Genomic DNA, 21,987 nt, shown 5'->3' with positions numbered 1-21,987 from the left:
AAGTAATTTTTAGCTGCTTGGCCAAATATATTCAGTTTAAGTATTTTTAAGTCAAAATAATTTTTAAGCATTTTAAAATTATTTATGTAATTAAAAAAATGCTTATAAATATTTAATTTCAAACTAAAATAATAAAAATAAATAAAAAATTATAAATTAAAATTTCTAACTTATAACTTTTTACTTATTAGTCAAAAATAAAAAAGACAATTCAAACAAACTCTTAATCAAGAATGTGAGTGTAGTTATAATTGTGTTTCCAAAAGCCAAGATAGGCATTACAGATGAAACCTAGCTGTTAATTCAAATGTAATATACGCTGTAAAATTCAAATAACTAGCATGGAAATGTGGGTAGACGGTAACGTTCGAATTTGTCCAAAATGGATGGCAAACAGAGTAAATAAGTAGAATATAATGCCCAAACATAGAAAACATAAATAGTGTCAGAAATCCGCCCCCTAAATTGTCGGTTTTTGTGTCCAGAGCCCCTCCCTTCTTACAATTTACAAAAATTACCGCCAGAGTGTAGGCCCCACCACCCACCCCAAGCAAATGAAAATAACTTTCCAAATAAATAGAAAAAAATAGTAATAGCTTCAAACTAAACATACCATTCTGCAGCCAAGGTAGAAATATACTATAAAGTTTCTAGAGAGAGAAAGTCTACCCATTTTCTTCTTCATTCAACCTTTTTCATCACAAATACATACGGAGCCATATACATATATATATATATATATATATATATATATATATAGAGAGAGAGAGAGAGAGAGAGAGAGAGAGAAACAAACAGAAACGGTTTTCGCTTCAACATAAGTTGATTCATCGGAGGCAAGCTTTGCTATATTCTTCTTCAACTCCTTCATTGTTATCATCATCATCGTCGTCGTCTACTTCGGCTGGAATATTTGAAGCTTGGAGAGTCCGATCTGACTCACCGACTCAAACTTCGCTTCTCTTTGCCTTGATGATTTGGAAAGCAGGAGATCGGTAGTTCCAAACTCGTCAATGGTAAGTCTGTGCTGAAACGACGAGGTCCCTTGTCGTTTCTTACCTCTTGCCTTGTTTCATTTCCTACTGATTGATTGCTTGTTGCTCTAGTCAAATCTGTTTAGGGCAGAGTCAATATACGGTTTATTAATTATTTCGAGATTATTGTGTGGACGAAATTTAATTCGGGTCTCTTTAGGAAATACTAGTCTTTTTTTTTTTGTATGTGTGAAATATATAGGAATTTGACCGAGAAGAGTGTGTATGTCTATGTTGTGAGATTTTTATGCCTGTATATGTTTAGGGAATTTATGCCATACATCTGGGAATAGTTTAAAGGTATTTGAAGTCATTTTGTAAAATTTGATTCTATACTCTTTTTTTCCAAGTCCGGAATTTGGATTTCAGAAAGAGATAAACACTACAACTAACAACTGAATTGTAATTTATTTTACCCGAATAACAGAGGTTGCAGAGCAGAGTGAACAATCCGCATATAAAAGAGGTTGAATGTAGTGTTAATTAAGAGGCTGTTTGTAGTAATAATTCAGGAGCTGAAATTTAGAAAATGTAACTTCAACTTTAGAGGTGAATGTGGCAAAATAGACACAACTCTGGGTTTCAATAATTAATTTTACCTTGTTAGAGATATCCATATGTTTATTTTTTTTGTTTTGGAAATATTACTTATAGTAATACCATTCAGAAGAGCACTTAATAATAATAAATAAGATGTAAAAAATAATAATAGAAGTTGAGATAGAGTTTTGGATAATGCTATGGGAGGGTGGACTTCACAGTAGATTCCAGTCGCCACTGAGGTGAAAATAGCAATGTGACTTCCTACTCCAAAGATATAACAAACCACTTAAGAATCTTCTAATCTGCACTCAAATAGAAGTTCCGGAGAACTCTTCAATCTCTCGACTCTCTCAACTGCTTTTTGCAACTTCAAAATCTCTCAACTGCATTTATTTGAATTTACAATGGATGAAGAAAAGAACAATATGAAGAGTGGAAAATAAAGGGCACGGAATCACTAGATTTGAATCTTTTGGCCAGTGGAATAGGTGTTTATGGAGAGTGAAGAAATAATTAACTAGCCTTTCCAAGGATACATGTGTACTTTAAAGATTGGATTACAACTTTTTATAAAGAAATGGATGTATCGTTTAAAGAATGGATCCCCCCTGGGGTTTTGTTATAAGAGCACAACATGTGATGTGTGGGTTAGACACATGTCATGGGTTTGAACCCTACCGCTGAGAAATAGGCGCATGTCACATGTTTGAACCCTACTGCCAAGAAAATCTTAGTATTTAAGTGGAGAGAGGTGAGTCCATTATCCACCGAGTTCCGAATCTTGCGCCAGTTGCCTTCAAGGATTTCTCGATCATCAAAAAAAGAAAGAATGCATTAATTTTTTTCGGAAAAGGTAGTCTCTTTGCACCAGTAGACACATTAAATTTTGAATCATCGAAAATAAATTTCAGCGTTTGTAGCACCTCAGTGCTCTAAAATCAAAGTTGTCCAATGTCAGATGCAGCTATGAACACTGATCTCTTGCAGAGTCTCCTTATGTAATTACATAGGTCCAAAAATTGAGATGTAAAAATGAGTGACACATGGGTGCTATGATGACTATTTGCAAATATATATCATGGGACTTCTTGACACTGCAGAAAGAGAAGAAATTGTTTAAGATATCAATTTCAGTTAAAATTGGACAACCATATTAAGATGAATTTAAAAAGTGTGTTTGTTGTTAACTTTAAAAGTTAAAACAGTACAGCAAATAATTATGTGTATAGATCTCTTGCATAAACGAGTAATGTGTACTAGTCAAAGTAAAGCCCGTGTAATGCTTCTGATGAGAAGAAGGATACATAGAAGAATCCTAAGTTGCTCTGACTCTCCAAAAATGTAAGTTGCTCGGATAAATGTTGCCTCACCCGTGTCGGATCCTTCAAAAATACACTTTTTGGAGGATCCGACACACACCCGTCGAGATTTTTGAAGAGTCCGAGCAACATAGTAAGTATCAGCTCTTAACATTTTCTTTATGAATTTTTCTAATTACATTAGGGGAATGGGAAGAGTGAGGGGGGAATATTTTGGATAGAAACGACACCTATTGTGTGGAACTCTGCGACCAGTACCACTAGTCTAAATCCCTAAACGTCATTCTAGCATCTAAGTACCAAAAGTTCCTATGGTCAAATTAGTACAAAGCAGGTGTTCTTCCAGACACTTTGTGCTTCAGAAATATTTTAATAAATGAATCAACTTACTCTAGATGTAATCTGATGAGAAGTTTGTAAAGAGAAATAACATAAACAAAGTTACGTTTCTTTGTTACTTCAATCAATGTGATAACATTTGCATTATTCGAGAAAGGGTTTTGTGTTTGCTTTGAAAAGGATTACAACATAATATTGCTTCAAAGAGTATTGAAATAGGTTGTCATTTTAAGGAACCCATTAAAAAAGAAGCGAGAAGGTCGTGAGAAAAGGAAATTTCTGAAGTTCCTGTTCAACTTCTATTTATATCTGAAATGCTTCAATTGAGTTGTAGGGGAAGGTTTGATAATTTCTCACATTAGCTTTAATGATCTTTCTTGAAATATCATCCCCCATTTTTTATAACTTTGGTGGCCAAACCCACTTGCACGCACCTCGACTAATCCATATGGTACCCGCTATCTCCCACCAACACTAACACAAGTTTGGGGTAACTCTGTCAACCAAGGCTTAGAAAGATGGAATGAAATTATCTAGTAGTTCTTTTCCTCTCAGCCCTCTCCTGATATTTATTCTTGAAATATCATCGTTTATTTTAGGATTCCAATTTTCTTTGTAAATTGGAAGGATGCCCTACTGCTTTGTCATGTTAAGATATGTTTGGAAAGCCTTTTGACATACGAGGTGCTTCATTGTATTCAAATTTTAGCCTACCTTAACTGTTTAAAAAGAATAGAAGTTTAGACTGACAGTTTCATTCCCTGGGTGACTCCTGTCCGTTTAACTGTATATGTTGCATTACAAATTTCCTATCATTTGTTTTCGTATTATGATATATAGAGCATAGTAGATGGACCTCTATGCCTAACACTGAAGGAGAGTATTTTTTTTCAGGCTGGATTCTTGAGGTTCGACTGCATGCATAAATTTCACAAGTTTGTCTTGCATTTTCTTCTTTCTCAAAAAGTGTCTTGCCTTTTCTTGTCTGTTTCTTTCCATCTCATAGTTTCTAAACAAGGCGATGTTAATTTTTTTTTTTAAAAAATGTCAACACTGGGTGAATTACCCATCTTTTCTTCCTCCCTTATTTCTTAATCTCTCCCCGTTAGTATGAACATAGTTTAAAGACTTGTGTTGTAGAATTCTTTGATCTTGTGTCTCAATTAATAAATCAAGTATGCCTCAATCCTTAATCAGTTGAAATTTGATATATGAATCCACTCTATTCAGGTGCATTTATTTGAATACTGTGTATAAAGATTAAGTTTTCTGATGTCTTATTCGAATGGCTGACATCTTGTGCTGTAATCATTGTCCTCTTGGTATCTCATGTAAGTACCTTTTTGCAGGCATCAGTCAACATTATTGTCGGTTCTCATGTTTGGGTGGAAGACCCTAAATTGGCATGGAAAGATGGAGAAGTAATCAAAATATATGGTCAAAATGTTCATGTTAAAACATCCAATGGGAAAGAAGTGAGTATTTGGTTTTTTAACAGCAATATTTATTCAAGGGCCATACTTTGTGTCAATCTGAAGCAACAACGAATGAATGTGCTCATATATTCTGAACTTGTTAATGGATCTGGCCAGACCTCACTTGATAATGTGCTCATATATTCTAAGGTTTTTATAGTTTCAAACTGTTGATCTCAGGTTGTTGCAAATATCGCTAAAGTGTTTCCTAAAGATACTGAGGCTCCTCCTGGAGGAGTAGATGATATGACCAAGCTTTCCTATTTGCATGAACCTGGAGTTCTGCAGAACCTGGCCACCAGATATGAGCTCAATGAAATTTATGTAAGAGCTCTGATTTTCCTTGTAATCATGCAAATTGATCGTCAATACCTGCTAATTGTATCCTATGAATTTATTATCCTTTGGAGAAAGTTTTCTTAGTTTTTGTTTATCTGTTGTCTAGACGTACACTGGGAACATATTGATTGCAGTAAACCCTTTCCAAAGATTGCCTCATCTGTACGACACTCACATGATGGAACAGTACAAAGGAGCAGCATTTGGGGAGCTGAGTCCACATGTTTTTGCAGTTGCAGATGTTGCATATAGGTTGAGTTCTCTTTGATGTGTGTTCCTCTTTTTAGTTTCTTTGGCATGACATCTCACACTTATTTATTTCTCATTTTGGTCTCAGGGCAATGATCAATGAGGGAAAAAGCAATTCAATTTTGGTTAGTGGAGAAAGTGGTGCTGGTAAAACTGAAACTACCAAGATGCTTATGCGTTATCTTGCGCATCTTGGGGGCCGGTCAGGTGTCGAAGGACGAACTGTAGAACAACAAGTTCTAGAAGTAAGATGACCTTTCACTTCAATTTTAATCTATCATTAGCAGTTTCAGCTGAAACTGGTCTTACTCTATCAAATTACTGTCTCAAAATTCATTTTATTGTTGACACTTGACACACAGTCCAATCCCGTTCTTGAAGCATTTGGAAATGCCAAAACTGTGAGAAACAACAACTCAAGGTTAGCAACTTCTCTAATTGATGCCGCAGTAGATGCTAATTGCTTCAGCAACTTTGATGATGATTTCTAAATATGATTGTTCCTTTTCGTGATGTAAATGGTATAATGCTGTCAGTCGTTTTGGTAAATTTGTTGAGATACAATTTGATAAGAGTGGGAGGATATCTGGGGCAGCTATACGAACTTACCTTCTGGAGAGGTCTCGTGTCTGTCAAATCTCAAATCCTGAGAGAAATTACCATTGCTTTTATCTTCTTTGTGCGGCTCCAGCTGAGGTATCTATGCTGTTTTTTAATTGTCTTTAGCTTTTTAGCTGATCTAAGGTTGGTGATGCACATAATTAATTATATTTTTTTGCTTTGCAGGAGGTAGAGCGATATAAACTAGGGAACCCAAAATCATTTCACTATCTTAATCAGTCCAACTATTATGAATTGGGTGGAGTAAATGATGCTGAAGAATATCTTGCAACAAGAAGGGCTATGGATATAGTAGGAATCAGTGAGGAAGAGCAGGTTAGTTTTCCTCCCGACTAATTTGTTTTGCAGTTAACATGAATTGCTAATGCCTTAACAAATTTGTTCAGGATGCAATTTTCAGGGTGGTTGCTGCAATTCTTCACCTTGGTAATGTTGAATTTGCAAAAGGTGAGGAGATTGACTCTTCTGTGATTAAGGATGAGCAGTCTCGATTTCATCTCAATATGACGGCGGAGTTACTCAAGTAGGCCTATTTTCTACTTTTGAATTTCACCGCATGTTCTTATTTTGGATCTATTATTTCTGCTGGATCTTATGAAAGAATTGATAGGTGTGATGCCAAGAGCTTGGAAGATGCACTAATTACACGTGTGATGGTCACACCTGAGGAGGTTATTACAAGGACTCTTGATCCAGAAGCTGCTCTGGGTAGCAGGGATGCTTTGGCTAAAACCATATATTCTCGCCTTTTCGACTGGTAAGCAAGTCAAATACATACACATATTTGTTTGATGTTCTATATTTCTGTCTTCTTTTGTATCTTAATATATCGCCTATTGACTTCAGGATTGTGGAAAAGATAAACATCTCAATTGGCCAGGATCCAAACTCCAAGTCAATAATCGGAGTTCTTGATATTTATGGGTTTGAGAGTTTCAAAACAAACAGGTAATCTTTCAGTTTGGCATATGCTCTGCTACTGCTTACTGGAAGCCTTAGTGGTGCCTTTCTAACAGTTTCCCGGGTAAAACAGTTTTGAGCAATTCTGCATCAACTTTACAAATGAAAAGTTGCAACAACATTTTAACCAGGTTAGATCTCATTCTTGCATTTTCAAACTGTTTTCCTTATTTCTTTATTTTTAATCTGTTAAGGATATGACTACAGTTGTGATGTGTTTGCAGCCCCACCTCTTTGCTTATTTGGGGGGGGGGGGGTTCTTGGGTATTTAATAATGTCACTCCACCTTATGATTTCAGCACGTGTTCAAGATGGAACAAGAAGAATATGAAAAAGAAGAGATTAACTGGAGCTACATAGAGTTTGTTGACAACCAAGATGTGCTGGATCTGATCGAAAAGGTCTGCAACCAATGGTTTGATTCATTGTTTATTGATTGATTTTTTCCACTTTGTCTGAAAGTAGTATACCTCTGTAACTTATCATGCGATGGTATGGTTTGTTATTAGTTTTAGCCTCAGTCTTTTGGTAACTTAACAACTGAAGTTGAAAACTTGCAGAAACCTGGGGGAATTATTGCTCTGTTAGATGAAGCCTGGTATGCATGCTTGATTATTTTTTCATCAAAATATCTTATATATATATATTTTTCTGTTTTTGGTTCGTCAGCTTGTGATATAATTTATGTTCATATTATTGGTCCTTGCAGTATGTTTCCTAAATCTACTCATGAAACATTTGCTCAGAAGCTGTATCAAACATTCACTAAAAACAAGCGCTTCATCAAACCTAAACTTTCACGGACGAGTTTTACAATATCTCATTATGCTGGAGAGGTGCTGACTAGTTCGTCTTTATGGAAATATCTATACCTTCACATTTTCAATGTAACGCTAAAAGCGTCCATATGATATGCAGGTGACATATCAAGCGGATCTGTTTCTGGATAAGAACAAAGATTATGTGGTTGCAGAACATCAGGTTCTGTTAACGGCCTCAAAATGTCTTTTTGTGGCGGGTTTGTTTCCTCCTCTACCTGAAGAATCATCAAAATCGTCCAAATTCTCCTCCATAGGGTCTCGTTTTAAGGTTAATTCATCTTTATCCATCAAGTATTTTGGTTAATGTAGATTTTAGAAGCAATTAAAAGAACATGTTTCACCAATCCCAAAAAAATGTCTCTTCTTGCCCTTTATAGCTTAATTAGATGTATGGATTTCTATTATCTGGGTTTTCTATTGTATGAGTTATCTTTCTCTTAACCAGTTTGACAAGTATTTTACTTTATTGATGTCTTTAAGTAATAAATGGCTGATGCATGTTGACTAAACGTAAATCGAAAACTAACTTGACATTGATTACCAGGCGTAACATCTGAGTCATCACAAAGGTTCTTGAAGATGAAAATAATTTATGGATCAGTTGTTTATGGACAAAAAAAAGACTAATGGATGTATATGTCTAAGAGAAGCTGCTTACAAAAAAATGTCTTAGAGGAGGTCTTGCTTTTAGTTTTTAGTGCAAACTAGGAGCTTCAGATATGTCCAAGAATCATGTGGAGTAATAGAATAATGTATTGCTTCATGTAACTGAATAAGTTGTGCTTTACGATGGAATTTCTGAAGTTTTTGCTATCCATTCTTATTCAATTGTATGCCTAGTAAATTCCAGTTAGAGTAAGTCTTGCCTTTGTCTGGTTAGGTCCATGTTTTCATTTGACTGATTGGTATGCTACTTTGTACCCATAGCGTGCTGTGGTTGTTAAATGTTTGAACACCTCCATCTCCACTTCTTTTATCACAATTTTAATTTTTCTGGGGTTCTTTTATTGCAATATCGCTTTTATCATCTCAAAAGATTCATATTTCTGCTATTGTGTTGTGTTATAGTGCTTCTGTATTTGTTTTTTTGTTTTGTTTTCTCCGTTTCTCTTTCTAGCAAAATTGGTTCATTACAGGTTACAGCATGTGTGAACTTCTAGTATATGTTTTTTATAATGATACATTTCTGATTGCTGAAGCCTTTTCTTACATGCTTGCAGTTACAACTGCAATCTTTAATGGAAACATTAAGTTCAACAGAGCCTCACTACATCAGATGTGTGAAGCCTAATAATGCCCTTAAGCCTTGTATCTTTGAGAATCTGAATGTGATCCAGCAATTGCGATGTGGTGTAAGTGTTTATTGATGCTCATCCTTGTTCCTGCGATTGTAATGGATTTATTACTTCTTCTTGCCCTTACATAAGTTGTTCTTTTTATTCTAGGGTGTCTTAGAAGCTATCAGAATCAGCTGTGCTGGATATCCTACTAGACGTACATTTTATGAGTTTCTTCTTAGATTTGGTGTTCTTGCTCCAGAAGTTTTAGCTGGAAGGTAAGTTTTCCAGACTCATTGTATGTTGATTCTAACTGAAACTTTTATTCTCATATGTGAATTTTCTTTCTTTTCTATCAGTTTCTTTATGTTTTTTCTGATGATCCATAATAATCCCTTGTCAGCTATGATGACAAAGTTGCATGCCAGATGATTCTAGACAAGAAGGGACTTAAGGGCTATCAGGTAAATTTTTGATATCGTGCTGAATCAAATGTTCTCATCCTCCAACTAAAGTAGGTTGGTTATTGGACTACTGAGGGAATATCTGAGCTAGGGAAGTATTGGACAAGTTCTTTTATATAATTTTCATGGCATCATGAAATCTGCATAGAGATTTCGGTGTCTTTATCTGAATGCCTGTCTTTACAGATGGGAAAGACAAAGGTCTTTTTACGGGCTGGACAGATGGCTGGGCTCGATGCTAGGAGAGCTGAGGTACTTGGAAATGCAGCAAAAATTATTCAAAGACAAATCCGTACATATATGCTGCGAAAAGAATTTGTTTCTCTGCGTCAAGCTGCTATTCAGTTGCAATCATGTTGGCGAGGTACATTTCTATCAGTCATTTGAAATTCTACATTTCAAGTCACCGAAACTTCTTTCATCTGCTCCCTACTTCACTGAGAAGAATGTTTTGGGACTAGCCCATGGAAGAGAAGCTGTAGCTTCCCTTTATATTGTTGACTTTGATTTTCGAATACTTAAACATACATTTACCATAATATGGTGCTTTGAAGCCAACTTTAAGGAATGTTTCTAGTATCATATGATTTATGATGCTTGTATATCCCCATGGTGGTTTATTCAAGTTTCAAAAGCTTCGGTTCAATTTACATACAACAACAACAACAACCCAGTGAAATCCCACAACGTGGGGTCTGGGAAAGGTAAAGTGTACGCAGACCTTACTCCTACCAAGATAGGACGGCTGTTTCCGAGAGACCCTCGGCTCAATAGAAGCATAAGAAGAGGTCAGATAAGGCTAAGAAGTTCAAAGCGATATGGGAAAGCAAATAACGAAAGCGACACAGATAAAATAGAATAATCAAAATACAAAAAGTAATAGATAATAATAGAAATTAGAGCACAAGAAATTATAGTGCGCTAATGCGCCCACTAATACGGACGAATAATGAGACTATGTACTAGCCTTCTACCCTAATATGGGTCCTCCACACCCTCCTATCTAAGGTCATGTCCTCGGTAAGCTGTAACTGCGCCATATCCCGTCTAATGACCTCTCCCCAATATTTCTTCGGCCTACCCCTAACTCTTTTGAAACCATCCATGGCCAACCTCTCACACCTCCGCACTAGGGCATCAGTGTCCAAACCATCTCAGTCGCATTTTCCGCATCTTGTCCTCCACCGAGGCCACTCCTACCTTGTCCCGAATAGCCTCATTTCTAATCCTTTCGCTCCTGGTATGCCCACACATCTATCTCAACATTCTCATCTCGGCAACTTTCATTTTTTAAACGTGAGAGACCTTAACTGGCCAACACTCCGCCCCATATAACATAGCCGGTCTAACCACCACTTTGTAGAACTTGCCCTTAAGTTGTGGTGGCACCTTCTTGTCACATAGCACACCGGAAGCGAGCCTCCATTTCATCCACCTCGCCCCAATACGATATGTGACATCATCGTCAATCTCCTTGCTGCCTTGCATGATAGACCCAAGGTACTTGAAACAACTTTTCTTTTGGATGACCTGGTCACCAAGCCTAACTTCCGCGCCAACCTTCTAAGGTGTCTCATTAAACTTGCACTCTAGGTACTCTGTCTTGGTTCTACTCAGCTTAAACCCTTTAGACTCCAAGGTATGTCTCCAATCCTCCAGCTTAGCGTTAACTCCGATATGGGTCTCATCGATCAGGACTATGTCGTCCGCAAAAAGCATACACCATGGCACCTCACCTTGAATTTGTCGCGTCAATCCATCCATCACCAAGGCAAATAAAAACGGACTAAGAGCTGATCCTTGATGCAACCCCATCACAACTGGGAAGTGCTCTGAGTCCCCTCCTACTGTCCTTACCCTTGTTTTGGCACCCTCATAAATGTCCTTGATCACCCTAATGTACGCCACAGGTGCACCTTTAGCCGCCAAATATCTCCATAGTATCTCTCGTGGAACTTTATTGTAAGCCTTTTCTAGGTCGATGAATACCATATATAAGTCCCTCTTCCTCTCCCTATACTGCTCCACCAGTCTCCTCATAAGATGGATGGCTTCTGTAGTTGAGCGTCCAAGCATAAATTCGAACTGGTTCTCTTAAATAGACACGCCTCTCCTCACCCTCATCACCACCACTCTTTCCCACACTTTCATAGTATGGTTTAGAAGCTTGATACCTTTATAGTTGTTGCAGCTCTGGATATCCCCCTTGTTTTTGTATAGAGGGATCATTACGCTCGACCTCCATTCTTCGGGCATCGTTGCCGTCTTAAAGATGACATTAAATAACCTAGTCAGCCACTCCAAACCTACCGAGCTCGCGCTCTTCCAAAATTCCCCAGGAATCTCGTCAGGTCCGATCGCTATTCCCCAACACATCCTACGTACAACACCCTTAACCTCTTCGATCGTAATACTCCTGCAATACCCTAAATCGTGACGCCTCCCTGTATGTTCCAAATCTCCCAACACAATCTCTCTGTCCCCTTATTCATTCAAGAGTTTATGGAAGTATGACTGCCATTTCTGTTTAATGAGGGTCTCCTCTACCAATATTTTTCCATGCTCGTCCTTAATGCACTTCATTTGATCCACATCGCGTGCCCTTTTCTCCCGCGCCCTATCTAGCCTGAACAGTTTTCTATCCCCGCCTTTCTCTTCTAGTTCAGCGTAAAGGCGTTCAAAAACTGCTGTTTTTGCCGTCGAAACCACCAGCTTCGCCTCCTTCCTCGCTATTTTATAAAGTTCCCTATTCGTCCACTTCTCCACCTCATCCGTGCTTTCTATCAACTTCGCATACGCCATTTTATTTGCTTCCACCTTCCCTTTCACTTCTCCATTCCACCACCAGTCCCCCCGATGCCGACCACAGCTACCTGTCGAGACTCCCAACACTTCCCTTGCTACAACCCTAATACAACTAGTCGTCCTATCCCTCATACTGTTCGTATCCCTACTACTATCCTAAGCCCCCATATCCTTCAATTTCTCTCCCATCTCCAGGGCACTAGGTCAAACTCCCCCATATGATCCTAGGTCGGTCATCCCGACCCTCTTTTTCCTCGTCATCTTGATCCCTAAATTCATCACCAAGAACTTATGTCGGGTCGTAAGATTGTCGATCGTAATGACCTTACAGTCTTTGCACAAACTTTTATCATCCTTCCTAAGGAGTAAAAATTCTATCCGAGTCTTAGCCATCAAACTACGGAAGGTTGCCAAGTGGTCCTCCTTCTTTGGGAAACTCGAATTGGCTATCACCAACCCAAAAGCTCTTGCGAAATCCAAAAGTGAAACTCCTCCATTTCTGTCCTCGAAGCCAAAGCCTCTATGCACATCATCATACCATCCCGAAATGGACCCGATGTGCCCATTGAAATCCCCTCCACGAAAAGCTTTTCAGTAGGCGGAATGTCTTCCACTAACTCGTCCAAATTCTCCCAAAAACGCCTCTTATCCTCCTCGCCTAAGCCCGCTTGGGGCGCATAAGCACTAATAATGTTCAACGCGATCCCTTCTACGACCACCTTAATCGGCATCATCTTATCAGTGGCTCTCCTAACCTCCACCACTTGATTCCTTAAATCACTGTCTACTAAAATACCTACCCCATTTACCAGAGAACCAAAGCTTATACTCGTCTACCTCCTTAGCTTTAGAACCTACCCATTTGGTTTCTTGGACACAAGCTATGTTAATCTTCCTCTTCTTTAGAATTTTAACTAGCTCTATAGATTTTCCCGTTAACGTCCCAATGTTCCAAGAACCTACTCTCAGTCTAGACGCTCCTTTAACCCACTTACTCCTCCTTACCCTCGTCCCTGTCCCCGTCCCTGAGTGAAAACATGCCCCTAGTCTACCATCACTATCCAAAGCCACGAAAACGCGTATGAACTAATAAATTATTCAAAGGTCTAAAGTCAGCAAAATGTAACTACAACTATATGAGCAAATAATTGATATGGAAAGATATGGAAACCGGAGGTACCAACTCCAGTTGCAATGAACCTGGTTGCCGCCGGAAAACACTGGAAGTGAAAAGTAAACGTTACGGGAATACTCAAATAGCAAGTGATTGTTCAAAGAAACTCTCTGAGGATTTTCATCAAACACTTTGTGTGCAAGCCGATAATTTGAAGATTCATATGAACTGATTTGAGCTTCTTCATCCAAATCAATGGCGAATGAATGAGAACAACAACAATGAGATCGAAAGAAAGTGCAGAAAGCCGAAACATAAAAAACACTAGCAGCTCCACTAGAAGCTTCACAGTATCAAAGCTCAGAGTGCAATGGTCGAACTCTCTTCTTCAAAACTGTATCAGCTCCACTTTGGTGCAGATTACCATTGCATTTATTACAACTTTGTTGATAATTGGTGCCTTCAGAGACGCTTTATGTATCGGTTCTGAAATCGATTCGAATAGAACGGGGCAGATATTGAGGATTCTCGACCCTTGAGTTTAGGATTGAGGCGTAGTTGATTCCTTAATTATTCGTAATACATCGACCCTTCGGTTCAATTTACATATTCATGTATATTATTATTTATTTATTTTTGATTAGAAATAAATTATTGATGATGTGGGGGAAAACCCTGGATACCAGAAGTTTTAAATAAGTAGAGAATCTACACGAGAATATGGTTGTTTACGATAGACACCAGGCATCTTATACTAACAGAAGCTCATGGTTGCACCAAAAGTTAAATAAAGCCAAAAGAAACACCCTAATCTGCACAAAGTCGTATTCCACCTCTTCAAAAGCTCCACAGTTCTAATTTGGTATGGTCAATACAATTAAAAAAAAGAACCTCTACAGCTCTAATTTGGTTAAGTCGATACAAAATTGAGCTAGCATTGAGAAGTCAACTGGTTTCAAGAGATCTCCTGACCAGGAAACTTGAAAACATATGTCAATTTCTCCAATTTATAATTAAAAGTGCATATTTGGTTTCAACTTTACTCTGCTAGTCTTGTTTGAGGACAATTATTTACTCTCTATTATCAGCTGACTTGTCAATGTTTCTTCTTATAACTATTAACGCTGAGTGTACTATTTTTTTGGTCATAATGTCAGCTATGCTGTCCTGCAAACTGTATGAACAACTGAGACGTGAAGCAGCTGCTCTGAAGATTCAGAAGAATTTCAGATGTCATGTTGCACACATAACATATACAACGCTGCATTCTTCTGCAATTACGTTGCAAACAGGCATGAGAGCCATGGTTGCTCGCAACGACTTTAGATACCGGAAGCACACTAAAGCTGCAATTAAAATACAGGAACTTATCTCTCTACTGCAGAAGATACATGAAGTCTTGAACTGTTGAAAGAGTACAATATCTGATACATGATTTGCTTACTATCCTGCAGGCTCATTCACGTGGCCATGCTGCTTATTCTTATTACAAAAGTCTTCAGAGAGCTTCGATCATTACTCAGTGTGGTTGGAGGCGACGGGTAGCCAGGAAGGAGCTTCGGAATCTCAAAATGGTTTGTTATGCATTTCTGTGAACATGTCTTGTAGTAGTGTCTTCATATCATCTGGTTCAGAGTAGGAAGGTCATTCTTAATGAGAGATTACATATGCAGGCTGCGAGGGAAACAGGTGCTCTCAAAGAAGCCAAGGACAAGCTCGAAAAGAAAGTGGAAGAACTTACATGGCGGTTGCAATTTGAGAAACGACTCAGGGTAAGTTACTCTTATTTCTTGGGAAGTTTCCCCTTGGTTCATTTCCTCGACTCTGACAGTATTGTACTTTGGATTAATACAGGCTGAGCTGGAGGAGACTAAAGCCCAAGAAGTTGCAAAGCTACAGGAGGCACTGCATACAATGCAAAAGCAAGTAGAAGAAGCAAATGCTAAAGTGGTCCAAGAGCGGGAGGCAGCACGGAGAGCAATTGAAGAAGCACCTCCAGTCATCAAGGAGACCCCAGTTATAGTTCAAGACACAGAAAAAATAAATGCCTTGTCAGCTGAAGTCGAGAGTTTGAAGGTATGGTTCCACTACCCCAAGGTTTATTATCTCTATAGTTGGACGCAAACCTTAGTAAAAACTGCCAACCAATTTCTTTATTTTCCTTGCGAGTTAGAGGGCGTATGAATATGAATCTGTCCTCTAACCAAATTAGCCAGGAAGTTCAAGTTAGAGGGCATATGAATATGAAATAGCATATGATGTTGATTGTTGCAAATAAACCCCCATTGCCAAACATCCAATTCTACATTGGATTTCATAGAGAAGTCTTGCCCGTGTCTTTGATAATTAGGGTGCTACAAGGGTTTGAACAACTTTAGGATGGACTTCACTTGTTTTATTTTAACGGGAAAGAGGAAGCCCTGGATGTCAACTTCTTTGATGACGACCAAAAATGTAGTGCTAGTACACTTGAGACTTCTTAATTGGCTTGTTGTGAATAGATCAACGGCTATGGAACAAAGGATTATCTCGTACCTAGACTGAGGTATTGATGGTGATAGCCAGGAGAGGAAGGAAGCTCGTTAGTCAAAGCTCAAGACTGATCAATGTATGGAAATCCTATGGAACATGTAGGTCTTATTGTGCTAATGGCTTTTAACCGACTTCAAACCTTGCACCACTTGCCCTTAAGGATTTTTCAGTTATAAAAAAAAGAAGATAGTTGGATTTGGAGCGCTACAACATACAATTCCTGCTGCATTTATTTGATCCATTTTACTGGATAAACACTGAATCAAGTGAATATGCTTGACTTCAACGTTGCAAAATATTCTGTATCATAGTTTCTGCAAGTGTACTCCTTAAGTTTATTCTCCACCTTGAAGTTGCTTCTGAGCTGGTCTAGGAGGAGGAATTAACCTCAAAAGATTTCCATGCATGTGCTAATAATAAACCAATAATAAAAAGTTGATCTTTAATTGGTTGCTATTTTGTATAAAAGAACACATAAAGATGATCTTCTATGTTTCTCTTGGTTGAAAAGTTGTTTCACGAATTATCCAGGCTTTGCTGGCATCAGAAAAGAAAGCTACAGAAGATGCTAGAAATTCTTCCAGGGATGCAGAGGGCAAAAACACAGAGCTGGCTAGCAAACTAGAAAATGCCGAGCGAAAAGTAGATCAGCTTCAAGATTCTGTGCAGAGGTTTGTAAATTAATATTGACTGTCTATGATGGAGTCAACTTATTCAGCTCTCCTTATAGGTTTATTGTCCTTAATCTGACCTTGTAATCAAGAGTTTTTTGATCAACATACATAGCAAAAGCAGCACATATTTCCTGCTATTCATGTCATTTTTTATTTCTGACTGAACCTAAATATGGTTATGGGTATTGATCTTATGATTTCTAGATATGAACAACCAGCATTCAGTATAACAGTACACTTGCATCCTTAATCATCACGTTTTGTGAACTGGACTTCCCAAACATAGCATTTTGGATTCTTAAAGAATGTAAGACATGCATCTGACACTCTCTTTGTCTACACCCTCTTTATTTGTCTCTTGTTTCAGGCTTGAAGAGAAGCTTTCCAATATGGAATCAGAGAACCAAGTGCTTCGTCAACAAGCTTTGACCATGTCACCAACTGGAAAAGCTTTTTCTGCACGGTCAAAGACTACTATTATACAGGTGCACAAACAGTTGCCAATTCTCATCTTTTTAGTTTTTTTTTTTTTGGAGGGAGTAGATTTTCATGATAGCAGCAGGTGGTATAGATAGTTACTCTCTTGATGAAATTGCAGAGGACTCCGGAGAATGGAAATGTTATAAATGGAGAATCAAAACCTAATTCTGTAAGTTCAATAGTTGCAGATTGATGTGTTTACTATAATTTCTTATGTAAATATATGCATCTTTTCAATAGTTGCAGATTTATGTGTTTACCATCATTTTTATGTAAACCAAACATATGCCTCTTTTGATGTAGATGCTTGTTTATATGGTATAGGATATGAGTCTTGTTGTAGCAAGTCCAAAGGAGCCTTCATCTGAGGAGAAACCACAGAAGTCTTTAAATGAAAAACAGCAGGTAAGTGGTCCACTGGCTTGCACAAAATATTACCTGATCAATTATGATTGTTTAATCACACTTTGACAACTAAAATTCTGAAATCATTTTTGTACGATTTATCCTTTTTCACAGGAGAACCAAGACTTGCTCATTAAGTGCATTTCTCAAGATCTGGGCTTTTCTGGAGGCAAACCAATTGCAGCTTGTCTCATATACAAATGTCTGCTCCACTGGAGGTCCTTTGAAGTGGAAAGAACTAGTGTTTTTGACCGTATAATACAAACCATTGCTTCAGCGATAGAGGTAGAAAGCTTATTACTTTGGTAATCTTATCTCATTCCAGTTTTCCTTAACTTTATGTTTACTAATCCAAGGCAATTAATTTCTTACATTTCTCTATTAAAGGTCCCAGATAATAATGATGTATTAGCCTACTGGTTATGCAATACGTCCACATTGTTGATGCTGCTTCAACAAACACTTAAAGCTAGCGGGGCTGCTAATTTGACTCCGCAGAGGCGGAGATCCAGTTCAGCCTCTTTGTTTGGAAGGATGTCCCAAGTATGAGCTCTGTGTTTATATTAAGTTCTCCGGTTTCAGCTGGTTACTCGATTTCTAAGTCATATCTTAGTTAATATTTCTCCTCTGCTATCTCTAATGTTTATGTAGGGCTTGCGAGGTTCTCCTCAGAGTGCTGGTCTTTCAGTTCTCAATGGGCGTATGCTTGGGAGATTGGATGACTTACGTCATGTTGAGGCCAAGTATCCTGCGCTGCTGTTCAAGCAGCAGCTGACTGCCTTTTTGGAGAAAATATATGGAATGATAAGAGACAATCTGAAGAAAGAGATCTCCCCATTGCTTGGGCTATGTATTCAGGTACATTACTTTTGATGAGCTAGTATTATTTATGCCACAAGTTCCAGCAATCTTATGGAATAGAATGTTTACTGCTTCACGTGTAGTTTCAGCTAGTCCCTATGCTTATTGTAGAATTTTTATGATAACTTGGGTTTTTTAGCACTGGGTTAGTTGATACACTCTAGATACCACTGAGTAATTCTCTGATGCTTGAACTAGTCAATGTGTTAAAGCAATACAAACTTATAGATTGATTGTCACTTAAGAAGTTAATCTGTATAGTAAATTATGCAACGAGCAAGCTCTTGAATGTTTCTGCCTATTCAAGTCAGGAGTTCCTCTTATCTATTAAAATCACTGTAAAATAAATCAGAAAAATCCCCGATCATCAGTAGGACTCCGGAGAATGACTAGTGATGGTACTTCCCTTCCAGCCCAAGGTGTTGGAAGGAGTGGATCTTTCTATGTTTAGTACTGTGCCTTGAAGCTGAACAAGAGACCACCTTTTCTCTTTGAGACACTCTGTTACCTTTTCTATTTTGTTCTCTCCCAATGTAATTATTTTTACTGCCGAGAGAAAGAGGGAAGGAGTTAATTTTGTCAGATCATTATCTGCATAATGTCTGCAGGCACCAAGAACATCTCGTGCAAGTTTAGTCAAAGGAAGATCCCAAGCTAATGCTGCTGCGCAGCAAGCTCTATTTGCTCATTGGCAAAGTATTGTAAAAAGTTTGAACAACTACTTGATGATGATGAAAGCAAACTATGTAAGTTAAAGACTTAAGAGTTAAATAATAGCAACTGTCATTTTTGTCTCCTTGATGTTTATATGTTTCCATTGCTCCACCTATGTAGGTTCCTCCCTTCTTAGTTCGGAAGGTTTTCACTCAAATATTCTCCTTCATCAATGTTCAACTTTTCAACAGGTAAATAGTTGCATATTTTTACATTAAATAGATTTCATTCGGCACATCGACACCTTCTTATGTATCTGTGTGTTAACCTTCTTTACATTCAGTCTCCTTTTGCGGCGTGAGTGTTGCTCATTTAGTAATGGAGAGTTTGTGAAAGCCGGGTTGGCTGAATTGGAGCAGTGGTGCTGCTATGCAACTGAAGAAGTAAGCATGTTCCACTGTATCTTATCAGTTCTTAGTGCTATTCGGTATCTTACTTCTGTATTTTCATGTCCAGTTTGTAGGCTCAGCATGGGACGAGTTGAAACACATTAGACAGGCAGTTGGATTCCTAGTAAGAACTGATTTTGGGGGCTTTGTGCAAAACAAACTTTTGTATGATCTGGTACTTTTATCTGACATTTATTTTTTCTCTCAACTTCATGCAGGTTATACATCAAAAGCCCAAAAAGGCATTGCATGAAATCACTAATGAACTTTGTCCAGTAAGGAGTCATTTCACTCTATTTCTCCTCCATTCTTCCCATTTTTTCTGTATAAAATTTGCTTCTTTCTTTTACCCATCAAAAGAAAAAAAAAACCTTTGTTTCTTTTCGACTTCTCGCTTGCGGCTTTAATTTATATTATTCTTTTATTAGGTGCTTAGCATACAGCAACTGTATAGGATCAGCACTATGTACTGGGATGACAAATACGGAACCCACACTGTTTCTTCAGATGTAAGTTCTTGCATGGTTGCACCTACAGTTTGGATGCATATTTAGGTTTACAGCAGTTTTTGGTCTTGTTATTATACAGTTTGCTTGGTTCCTGATTATGGGTTTTATGCTTACCTTCAACTGATAGGTTATTTCAAGTATGAGAGTTATGATGACAGAGGACTCCAATAATGCTGTCAGCAGTTCCTTTTTGTTGGATGATGATTCGAGGTATCGTTTATTAAATACTCATCCTCAATCTTTGGCATACCTGTACTTTTTACTGAGCACCTCAAATTCAATATCTTGTCCTAAATTATGATGCAGCATTCCATTCTCCGTGGATGACATCTCCAAAACGATGCCACAAGTAGACATTGCTGATGTTGAACCTCCTCCATTAATCCGTGAGAATTCAGGATTTGTATTCTTACATCAACGGTCTAGTTGATGGTGGTTGTAAATATACAACTCAACATGGACGTTGATGAATGTTTGCTTAGCTCCAGAGAGCTGACTCTCCTGCACATCAAGGAACATGCAGAACTTGTGCATATATTCACACATTGTTTGTTGCATTTAATCGCTAGTGTATATTTTTCTCCACATGTTTTTGGACAACCGTAGTTGTTTGTTGTCCGGTTCAATTTATTCTTTTTTCCTCTCCTGCTCAACTTGGGAGGTACTTTTATATGCCAAAAGGCTTTTAGTGTGGTCATATGTAGGTATAGGCAGATGCATTGGTTTTTGTTGCTTGCCTTATTGTAAAGTCACTAAAGTTGTCAATTTTAGGTCCTTATTTGCTGTAGTGTGTAGGTGAAGTGCAGTTGAAGGTTGTGTTATATAAGAAGTGTTTAAATTATCAAGGCAAGAGAGTTTGCAAGTCTTTTCTTCCCCTTAGTGACTGATCAAACTGCAAAAAATCAGAAGCCCTATCAGCTCAACATTGAACTATGAGGAGACGGATAAACGAGAGCATAGAAATCTCACTTTAGGAGGTAGCAATTGCACTTACAAATACAACTTTTCAAAATGGTCATTAAAAATGTTACGGGAGTAGGATATCCGATACAAATCTCTGTTATGCTAATTGGTGGTCCTAGTTCTTATTTTTTCATCAATAGGTAGGGTGAATTCTAAGGTTCTATATTCTGGTAACTATCTTCTGAAAATTACATAAATATAAATACTTCAAATTTTAAATTTTTTAATTATATTGTAGACAATTTTTTATATTTCTAAAATATCTCTCCTAATTATGTAAAACTATTCTCACCTAAGATTGCTACAACAAAAATTCCCCTCTTCTCCATCTACTGTATATTATGTATTAAATTTGTATATTAGCATTATCCAATAGCGAATATAATATGATATATATTAAAAATACATCTAATACAACCAAGTAGGTTAGCTATAATACAAAATATCTTCAAAAATAAAATATATTGAACATGATATATCATATATACTATAATATATCGAAGATGATATATCATATATATGTAGTGTACTAGATATACCTAATAATGTTTCCTTATTAGTAGGGGTGTACATGGATCAGGTTGGTTCGGATTTTTTACAAATCAAATCAAATCATTTGTGTCGGGTTATTAAATTTATAAACCAAATCAAACCAATAAAAGTCAGGTTTTTCGATATCAATTTTTCTCGGGTTTTTTGGGTTTTTTCGGATTTTTTTGGATTTCTCGGATTTTTCATAGTATCTAATAAAAAGCACAGATCAGTGCTTCTTAAAAAGAGTTCTAGTACAAAATATCAACATATAAGATTGAGGCAGAACACTGTTTGAAATTTTAACTTTATAATATAACTTTATAAGATGGGTTATTTTTGTACATTATTTAGATGAGCTTCTCAAGTCCAAATCTAAATGTAAGAAAGAAAACAAAAATTATGAAAAATTTTAAAAAAATATTTATAAATTACATTTTAATAAATATTTTTATGTATAACATAATTTAAAAGTAGTATATCTATAATTGAGTCGGTTTGGGTTCGGTTTGACTTTTTTTAGTTAAAATCAAACCAACCCTATAATGGTCGAATTTTTTTTCAAACAC

At 37.3% G+C, this 21,987-nt stretch overlaps 1 protein-coding gene across 1 annotated transcript; it reads left to right on the top strand.

Annotated features, from left to right (window-relative positions):
- The first annotated feature begins 616 nt into the window (after window positions 1-616).
- Window positions 617-20,774, top strand: LOC129893328 (myosin-17-like). The gene is made up of 39 exons (XM_055968836.1): window positions 617-1,016; window positions 4,585-4,710; window positions 4,891-5,034; window positions 5,156-5,301; window positions 5,387-5,543; window positions 5,661-5,719; window positions 5,835-5,994; window positions 6,085-6,234; window positions 6,306-6,442; window positions 6,530-6,676; window positions 6,766-6,867; window positions 6,953-7,010; window positions 7,179-7,280; window positions 7,440-7,477; window positions 7,589-7,715; window positions 7,798-7,968; window positions 8,921-9,052; window positions 9,146-9,255; window positions 9,381-9,441; window positions 9,628-9,805; window positions 14,518-14,724; window positions 14,816-14,934; window positions 15,034-15,132; window positions 15,215-15,436; window positions 16,424-16,563; window positions 16,934-17,051; window positions 17,165-17,215; window positions 17,371-17,451; window positions 17,566-17,736; window positions 17,839-17,994; window positions 18,103-18,309; window positions 18,921-19,058; window positions 19,147-19,217; window positions 19,310-19,409; window positions 19,483-19,539; window positions 19,634-19,690; window positions 19,844-19,924; window positions 20,052-20,134; window positions 20,231-20,774. Exons 1-39 carry the CDS (start codon window positions 1,014-1,016, stop codon window positions 20,352-20,354), a joined length of 4,590 nt encoding a protein of 1,529 aa, XP_055824811.1. The 5' UTR covers window positions 617-1,013; the 3' UTR covers window positions 20,355-20,774.
- Window positions 20,775-21,987: the final 1,213 nt, after the last annotated feature.

The sequence above is a fragment of the Solanum dulcamara genome, chromosome 6 (genome assembly GCF_947179165.1).
Source record: "Solanum dulcamara chromosome 6, daSolDulc1.2, whole genome shotgun sequence".
Classification (NCBI taxonomy): domain Eukaryota; kingdom Viridiplantae; phylum Streptophyta; class Magnoliopsida; order Solanales; family Solanaceae; genus Solanum; species Solanum dulcamara.
The sequence above is the reverse complement of the archived record's forward strand: the minus strand, read 5'-3'. Positions and strand labels throughout refer to the sequence as shown.